This window comes from Lutjanus erythropterus, chromosome 13 (genome assembly GCF_056507025.1).
Source record: "Lutjanus erythropterus isolate fLutEry1 chromosome 13, fLutEry1.hap2, whole genome shotgun sequence".
Lineage (NCBI taxonomy): Eukaryota > Metazoa > Chordata > Actinopteri > Lutjaniformes > Lutjanidae > Lutjanus > Lutjanus erythropterus.
The window spans coordinates 40,133,814-40,143,813 of NC_139329.1; the positions used below are offsets into that span (position 1 = coordinate 40,133,814).

At 41.0% G+C, this 10,000-nt stretch overlaps 2 protein-coding genes across 2 annotated transcripts in view; both read right to left on the reverse strand.

Moving 5' to 3' along the window:
• Positions 1-10,000, reverse strand: part of LOC146317180 (BTB/POZ domain-containing protein kctd15-like) — a 34,807-nt gene that overhangs the window by 13,505 nt on the left and 11,302 nt on the right. The window lies entirely within an intron of this gene.
• LOC146317181 (carbohydrate sulfotransferase 8) overlaps positions 4,927-10,000 on the reverse strand; it is a 34,405-nt gene continuing 29,331 nt past the window's right edge. The window contains exons 3-4 of the mRNA XM_084734492.1: positions 7,012-7,052; positions 4,927-6,449 (exon numbers count right to left, since the gene is read on the reverse strand). Of these exons, the coding sequence (XP_084590618.1) occupies positions 5,394-6,449; positions 7,012-7,052 (1,097 nt within the window). The 3' untranslated portion in view covers positions 4,927-5,393. The remainder of the gene's footprint in view (positions 6,450-7,011; positions 7,053-10,000) is intronic.

The window sequence follows — 10,000 nt, forward strand, 5'->3', positions numbered from 1 at the left end:
TGAAGAGGAGGAGGGAGGAGATGAAGAGGAGGAGGGAGGAGATGAAGAGGAGGAGGAGGAGGACATGAAGAGGAGGAGGGAGGAGGAGATGAAGAGGAGGAGGGAGGAGGAGGAGATGAAGAGGAGGAGATGAAGAGGAGGAGGAGGAGGAGATGAAGAGGAGGAGGGAGGAGGAGATGGAGGAGGAGGAGATGAAGAGGAGGAGGAGGAGATGAAGAGGAGGAGGGAGGAGGAGGAGATGAAGAGGAGGGAGTCGGTCCTCCTCAGACATCCATCAGTCTGACCCTGAAGTTTCCTTCACGTCGACTCGTGTTTGACATTTTGAATCCGAAGCTGCTGAACAACTTGAAGACGTCAGAGACAAACATGTTAGAAACTTTCACAGGAGACAGAAAAGATGACGAGCGTCACTGCAAATAAAAACACGTGATGAAAGCAGGAGCCGCCACGACTCATCATGACGTGTCACTCTGGAAAGAGTGGAGTTTAAAGTGTGTCCACGTGAGTGAAAAAAAAAAAACAACTAAATAAAAGCAAAAATACCAAGAATTAGAGGAGTAGAGTAGAATTCACTTCCGGTAATTTCAGCCTGTTTTCTCCAAAGTAAAACACAAAGAGACGATATTTGTCCACATGACAAAACATGTCTTTGATGTCACAGGGGTCGAGCTGCTGTCAACGTGATGTTAGTTGTTTGGTCCATAAAAAGTCAGAAAATGGTGAAAAATGTCAATCAGTGTTTCGTCATGACGTCAGAAACCAGAAAATATTCACTTTTAAAAAGCTGCAATCTGAGAATTTTGATTTTCTCTTTCTTAAAAAATGACTCAAAATGACCAATCGATTATCAAAATAGTTGATGATTAATTCAATAATTTATCATTTTATTAATTGTTGCAGCTCTAGTCGTGTATTTGATCAGAAACGACTTTAATCAAACTGGTCAAACAGAAATATGATCACATAAATAAAGTTTTATGAAGTCTGATAATTTGATCACATATCAATGAAGTAAGTGGATTGTGAACTAATCACATAAAGCCATTGATCATTTATTAATATTAATGTGCTACAGGATTCCATGACACATTCTGTGATCATTCAGTTATTAATAATCATACTTTCATTAACAAATACTTAAATACTTGGTTTTTATTTTTACTGTAAAGTGTTAACGTGATAATTCATCTCACACGTCTGTCGTCAACAAGAAACCTCACTGTTAACCAGTTTATTATCTTGGGATTGTCCATATTTGGAGTTTTTAAAAATCTATTTTTGATAACTTTACTATTATTGATGAATTATTAATGTAGATTGATATTTTAACTTTTCCTACTCTGCACTGCAGACGCAAATGTGGTTAAAATAATGAAAAATGTATATTAAAAAATAAATTTTTATCTGCCCATTTAAATAAGAAATTGGTCAAACTGGTTGAAAAGATCCCAGTCAGACCACAGAGTTTTTATTCTCTATCAAGATTTAATCGTCCAGCAGCCACTGCAGTACCTGCTGCCACCACCAGGTGTCAGTGAAGAGACATGATGTCATAGTGAAGTCAGCTGATCGGATCAATAATTCAGTCCAGTTCTACTAAACAACATCAGTAATAAATGCAGTTAAATGAATATCAGTGAAATTCATGGCTTTAGATTTTATCTGATAAAAGTCCCTTAAATTCACATTTCAAAGTGAATCAAAGGTAAAAATACTAAAAATAAAAGCTGAAAATACAAAAATAAATTAGAGAATAAGAAAATAAACAGCTTCTGTTCACAACAGAGCAGAACGATTTAAGAACCCTGATGTTCCTCTTTGGAACGAGTCAAACCCACATGACTGATTTTTACTGACAGCTGAGTGACGTTTTCAGTGGAATCACCCTTTAAAAAACCCAGTGTCTCTTTACAGTAAAAACTGTTCCAGAACCAGAACCAGAACTTACCATTTCGTGGTTCTGTTGTGTTAGTTTTGTCTCAGGGTGCAGAACATCTGTCAGGACCGTCATGTTCTTCACCTCCTCAGAATAAAAACAGACGACTGTTAAACAAGAGTCTCACACGTTTATTTGTGGTCACATGAGAACGTTTAAAGAACGTAAAGCGTCAGGTGAGATGGCAGTGTTAAGGCTTCGAGGTCGTCGTCATGTCAGAGGAACTTCAGACTCACAAAGGCAGAACGTCTCACTCATGAACTCACTCCAGTGTTTGTTCTTGTTCTTCCTCTTTGTTTCAGACAAACAGAACACAGAACCAACAGACGGAACACGATGCAAACACACAAACTACGTCCACATTAAGTCGTCCTCATGTCTGTCTCAAGTCTGACTTTAAGTTTTCTTGTTGTCGAGTGAAATCGTTGGATCAACTAAAAAAAAAACGTGAAAACGTGGAGCGTTCGGACGTTCGCCTGTGCGCTCCGCCTGTTTTCACGTTTTCCTGCTGCCTAATAATTTTTGTTTCTCTAATCAATTACTTGTTTGGTCAATAAAATATCAGAAAATGGTGAAAAAATAATCCTGTCAGTCTTGTCAATTGAAAACAGGTAGAGCTCCACCTGTTTCACGTTCGGACCTATTTTTCAACTAGTGATCAATCTGGCAATAATTTTTCTGCCCTTTTCCTTCGTGAAACGTCGCTCACTGTTTCTGACTGAACATCAGCTGTGATGCACTTTGGATGTGACTTGATGTGGACGTAGTTTTTTGATAAAAACAAACTTCACAGAAGTTATTAAAGTTATTTCAACTGGAATCAGACCGAGGTGAACTTGAAGGCTACAACTAAAAAAAAGTTTGTTTGTCAGAGTCACTCAGAGCTGACAGCGAATCAAAATCATCTCCTCTCACTGTGAACAGGTGAACCATCTGCTGCCAGTCGATTGGTCGACGGCATGATGACAGCTTTAAAAATAATCAGGACGTCTGACTGAGGAGAAAACCTTCAGAACAGCTTCAGCTCACAGGTTTGAACATTTCTCACAAACATCCAGCTGGGACTTTATTTAAACTTTTATTTCTGTTCAGGGAGACGAATTTTTAAAAAATCATTCAAGCAAACTTTTCATCTGTTCTCTAAAATTAAAAATAACTCCCTGAAATGAAATATCTCTGAGTCTTTTTAATGGTTGGGTAGTCAAAAATGCAGGAGTACGACATTTACTTTACGTCATCTGTCAAAAAAATCTTTGATTTATATTAAAGTCCTTGTACAATAAGCATTAATTAATAGGTAATAAGGGCCTTATAAGATGCTTAGTAACACTATGAGATAATAAGACTGTTTAAGCATTAAACATCATGAACATGTTTATTTTTAGATTCAGACATTTATCTGCACTCATAAGAAATTTAACAGTTTATAGCCTGCTTAAGAACATTAATAACAGCCTCATGAGTTTCTTATAATTATTTATAACATGTGCCAAAAGCATAGTTAAATGCTAATTAATGCATAATAAAGTTTGTGTTAATGTAAATAAAGCAACAAATAAGCTCACTGAAGGTTATACAGTGACATGAGTTAAACTCAATAAGTGGGTTATAATGCTGTTATAAACAGCTCATAAGGCAGTCATCAACATTCTTAAGCAGTCTAAAAACTGTTAATCAGTTTCTTATGAATGCAACTGTTTATAAAGTCTAATATCTAACAAAAAACATATTTATGATCCCATTATCAACAATTATATGATCTAATATTAACACATAATTTCTGGTTCTGGGCAGATGACTGATGGTGGAGGTTAAAGGTGAACTGGCGCCTCACCTGGCGGCTCCTGCAGCCAAACGTCCTGCTTCACATTCCTTTGGATCTCATCAGCGAGAGATTCTGATGACTGAGCAACCAGGATCTGCATATTTCTGTCCCAGGCGTGCACCCTGGAGACGTCACTCCAGCCTCACTCTGGAGGGAGGAAACAACACAGACACTGGTAGTCTACACGTTCTAAGTTCCACCCAATTAACATAGGGAACATGGCACCACAGTCAGCTGTGATGGTGGGATGAGTCATGCTCCACTGGCCAATAAGGTGCCGACCCACAAATGTCCACCAGCCTCAAAGGGTGTTTTGGACTCATTGTAAAATAAGATGAGCGGACGTCAATTCTGCACCACTGAAATACAAGAACGTTTGTAATGTCAGGAACATGCATACAGGATTCTGCAGCACGCTGACGACTCCCGTAAGACCACCATTATCGACCGTGAGCTCGACCGAGAGTCAACAAGGATCACTGACTGCAGCTCCCTGAGGGAACAGCACCAGTCTCTTCTGTTGTGGCAAGAGTGCAGACAAAACCTGAGAGTATGGCGTGGGTGTGTGAGGAACACTCGCCGTGACTGATCCACCAAAAGGAGGCTCTGAACACATCCTTGCCACCCATACAACCACCAGCAGTGGACCAGCCAACTTGCTGCTCACCACCGGAGCCCAAACATAAGTTCTATGAGGGGCTTGACATGGACGTCAATACCATCCCAAGTAACAACCACCTGGTACACCTGGGGTAATTAAATGCTCAGGTTGGTGCCAACTATGAATCCTGGCTGCCTTACTGAGTACGCGATCTGGAGGCTCCCAGAGAAACAGGACCAGGTGAACTGTTGACAGGCTCCAGGCCTGCAGGCAGGCATCAACCCCAACAGCCGGGATGAACCCAGAAGTGACCGCAGACAGACTGTCGCCGCGAGAACTCACTGTGCCGAGGAGAGGAACACCTCAGAAGAGACGGAGGGGAGAACCGAGCCAGGCAAAGGAGGGGAGGCTGCCATCAGAGCTGGAACAAAAACTGACAACCCATCAGGTGCAATTCTTCCTCAGCACTGACAGATAGATGCCTGCTTTATATAAAATGTTAGCAACCACAATTAATTTTTTTGTTCAATATGATTATTTTATGCCCCTGGGAGAGTAAATGAAAATGATTGTAAACTACAGCCCCGGTCAGGGTGGACGGTTTCACCTGGTTTGGTTTGGTGCAGTTCAGAGAGAAACAGGTAGAATCTGTACAGCAGAGTTGGTGTTCAGATCATTTCTACTGTAGTGTTGAGTCTGTAACTGCACTCATGACTCTGACAGACAGAAAAATAAAGAATGGTTTACAAACACATATTGAACTATAGTGCATATTTAAAGCCTACAGGAACAGTCAGCGGTTCAGTCTCAGTGAAACGCAGCATATAAAACAACCTGCATCCATGTTTCTGTCACACCAGCTGCATTGTGGGAAAACAAGTCAACAGCCAGGCCTTTGTCAGGGTCTACATGTGAAGACGTGTGCATTATGGGCTACAGCCTCACTCTGAGCACCTGAAATACAAAGAATAAAATTTATTTATGAGGCGAAGTCAACAGAAACGATAAACTTGACTTAGTTCCTTAGTGGCTCAGTGCAGGTCTTCGAAGGGTTTGGGGTAGTCAAACATCAGATAGTCCATGTAGTAGAAGTCAAATGCCCTCTGCCTCTCCGTGGCGTTCAGCTGTGAGAAGTATCTCTGGGTGATTCTCGAGGACGTCCTCTCAGCGAGCGGGTTCCTGTCCTTGAAGTCGGGGAATGTGAGGTTCACCGGTGCTCCAACATTCTGCAGCACAAAGTTGGCATCTTCCTCCAGACTCTCAAACTTGCCAATGAAGTCATACCTGAGGAGGCAGGGGTTACACAGCTGGCTGACCGGCTCCCAGTGGATGTCCATTCCAACTGGCCGACGCACATCCAGCAGGTACTGGATAAACTCCCTGAAGGTGACACCGGCGCCGGTGCGCAGGGCAGTGCGTGTGGCATTGGCGCGGTATCTGGAGATGATGGGCCGTCCAAACACAGGGTGGTAGTATGAGTTTGGACTCTCAAACTTGTCCCGAAATGCAGACACCAGGCGCTCGAAGGGCTCCCTGACAAACAGAACTTTAGTGTAGGAACGGAGTCTTTCTGTAATGCCGGCGCTGTCGTAGCCCTCCAGCCGCCGCAGGTGATTGCCATAATGCACCGCGTCATGAGGAATGTCTCTCGTGGAAGTGGCGCTGCCACCAAGCACCATCAACACCCGCTTCCAGTTGGAGCAGCCAGCTTTGGGGACCTCACAGTACAGCAGCCTGGAACGGTCCTCCACGTAAACCCGTGACACCTGCCGCTGAGAGACTCGCTGCTCGGTGACGCTCGGCTGGTATTTGGCACAGATTTCAGCCAGCAGCTGGCGCCGAGACTCCTGCGTCCTCGCCAGCTGCCACCTCAGGCGTTGTTCCTCATCTTGGCCAGCAGGAGGACTGGAGGCAGCGAAGCTCCTCTTCAGAAGAAGCTTCCTGTGTCGTTTGGTGACTGGCAGTTTAGAGACTGACGAGTCCTCAAACACCAACGGGGACGAATCAGAGGAGATGGAGAGAGAAGAGACATCAAAGTTTACTGCAGCAGTGTCTCCAGTCGGACCTTCAGCTGCTGTCAGCAGATCCTACAACACACAGAGACACAAACAGTCAATCTACAGAGGGCAACAGTTCAAATCTCTGAAACATTTGAGCTTCAAACACCTTGAATGTAGAAAAGATTTAATATTCTGGCACTTTTCTTTCATGATATTAGTAATCTTCATAAAAACATGTAAAATATATTCTGTACATACACCCACCCAGAATCATCACCTCAACATGATGGAAGGGTTTGCATGTCCCTGTCATCCTGGGAGCAGTGTTGTCAGGGTCATTAGCCCCTGGTAGGGGCTCCCAGGGCAGATTCATAGATCATATGATTTGGCACAAGTGCTTGGGAACCTTGTCCAGAGGAGGCAGACTGGGCCCCCTCCTGGGATCAGACTTGAGAGGGGAGTGAGATATCTGGAACTGTGTGTTTCTGTATGATTTAATTTGTCACTTTAACGCAGTTTAATCCGGTGAAGAACATCCCAGTGTGCAGTATGTGTTGTAATGTTGTATCAGTCCAGCAGGTGTCAGTGTGTCCCTGTCCTCAGCAGTGGACCACAGCTTGTTAATGAGTCTGTGTTGTTGTTGGCTCACCTTGTCTACAGGCCACCTGGGAGCCAGCAGCACGTTTACACCTGCAGAGAAACACGGCGTCAGTTAGAGAGACTCACTGATCATCACAGAGACGTCCTACTCACACATTTACATCAAATTCAGTCACTGATTTTTGTAGAATATTTGAATTTTGACAAAATACAGAAAAAACAAAATGTTGATCAGCAACAATTCAACAGAGATTATTGATACCAGAAGCGCAACTAACCATTATTATTATTTACACTATTAACCAATTAAAATGTAAAAAAAAAGTGAAAAATCAAAAAACAGATCCTCACATTTATTTGATTTTTTTTAATTATTGTGTCGTGCATCATTTTCAAAAACAGACCAAAGACCAAAGCAGCAACATAAACTACAAATGATATGTATTGATAATGTGAGCAGGTGATTATTGTGAAATAAACCCAGACAGGTTGATAAACAAATAAACAAATCAAAGAGTGTTTCATGTAAACGTGATCGAGCAGAACTCAAATATCCTGCAGACGCAGCGACCTTGAAGGCAGCAGGAGAGACGGTGTGAAAAGATGAGTGTGTTCTCAGGACGCACACACACACACACACACACACACACACACACACACACACACACACACACACACCTGAACCTTCAACACACGCACACACACACACACACACACACACACACACACACACACACACACACCTGAACCTTCAACACACACGCACACACACACACACACACACACACACACACACACACACACACACACACACACACACACACACACACACACACACACACCTGAACCTTCAACACACACGTACACACACGTACACACACACACACACACACACACACACACACACTGAGTCTAATCTGTTAAACTGTCAAATGTCTCTTTATTGGTTTATCTGCTGATCGTTTTTAACAATTCATTGATTAGTTATTAGTAATTGTAATCTCTTTCCTCGATCAATGAATCGATTAATCACACTGACAAAATGTTTCATTTACCAAACAACCCCTCAATCAGAGTTCTAGTTCCACAGCAACATGTTCCACGTTCTCTGCTAGCGTTACATACACCCTGAGAAATAGAACTGATAACTAGAACCATATAGGGTTCTTCAGCTTGTCCTCATAGGAGAACCATTTTTGGTTCCTGTTAGAATTGCAGAAGTTCATTTGGAACCCTTTCAAAGAGCTCCACCAAGAACCCAAAGAACCCTTTTATGGTGCAATGGTTTCACTTAGAACCCTCTCCAGAGGTTCTATCCAGAACTTTTCTAACTTCATAAGGGTGCAAACAAGAATCCAACCAGGAAGTTCTACTGAGAACATTCTTATATTCTGAGGGTTTTATCTAGAACACATTCAGGACGTTCTACTCCTGTTTACCTACTGTTTTATGGTACAAAGAACCCCTGAAAGAGTTCTCCAATGATTTCAACAGTCCTTCAAGAACTTTCCTCTGAAAAGGGTTCTTTGGATGAAAAAGGATTCTTAATGGAACCCTTTAGTCTTACAAAGAAGCCCTGACAAACACTTTCTTCCAAAAAAAGTTCTTCAGAAGCAAACAGTACCGGAACCCTTTTGGAACAGTTCTTTCTAAGAGTGTAGCCTCTGGAACGTGTATATCAGAAAACATACAGAACACACAAATGATCATCACGATATTCCAGATGCTTATTTGATAGTAGATCAATTAATTAATTCTTAATTATTAATTTGTAAAATGATCAGAATAACTTCCTTTTTTCATTTAAAACATATAATATGTAACATTTCATCATTAAAATGTATAAAAACACTCGCAGTTATAATCACTGATGACAAAACGCAAAGAGAGTCAAAGAAAATGTGATGAAATATGAAGATTTCTTTACTGTTTACCATCTAAAGACAAATAAAACATTAAAAAATAAGGACTTTTATGACTTTCTGACTTTCTCAGTTGTACGACAGATTACAGAAAAAAGAAGAAATGAGAAAAGGAAGAAACTCTTTCATTAGAACAGGAGGAAAATAAACAAACAACAACAGAAAAAGTACATCTGCTTCGTCCTGAGAGAATTCAGGAGGAAGAAAAACAATAATAATGTTCTTTAAATAGGAATAAGTTGTGTGGAGGGACAGTAAATGTTGAAGCTGCTGGGAATCATTTCCATCAGATTTATAGAAGAGCAGCAGGTTTAAAAAAATTCCTGCTTCAACTCAAATAAATACAGAAGAATTTAAATAATAAGAAAATACATGACAATAAAGTCCAGTATGAAGCTTTAGAGCTCAGAAACATCAAACACACTGAAACTCCGTTCAGACTGCAACAAACAATTATTTTCATTACTGATCAATCAGTTGATCATTTCCACAGTACATCGATTGATTAATCCTGTCACAATCTGACTGACAAGTTAGTGGCAGAGCTGATTAGTCATTTTGAGTCATAGTCACAGGCTCCGTCTGTTTTCACATGTTTAGACCTATTTTTGTGACAGGATTAATTAATTGATCACTTGAGGAAATGATTAACAGATTATGGCAGATTATATGTATATTACAGGGCTGAGTATCAATTCAATTTGATATTGATTCAGTTTGATATTTCAGTTTCAACACATATTTTGCTTGGACATAAGAGAGATTCTCAGAGACCTAAAACTGTAAACTGCACAAGGATTAAACTCTAACAAGGTTCATTATTACAAATATTAATATTTCCATTAAGAAATGACCCCAGCGCTGTTATGATAAGAGTGTTTCCTCTAAACCCACACAAACCTCCACCCTCCTCCACGGATGTGATGTTGTGAATTATTATTTTTAGATGTTTTTATTCAGCGAGCACACATCCACACAAGCAAAGACAGTTATTAAAGGATCAACTTTATGATTTTACGAATTGATATCAAATACCATGTGAAGGAGAATCGATTCAAATCGATGTCTACATGTCTACGGTCTGACCCTGCCTTTATTTTGAAAGAACCCTGCTTC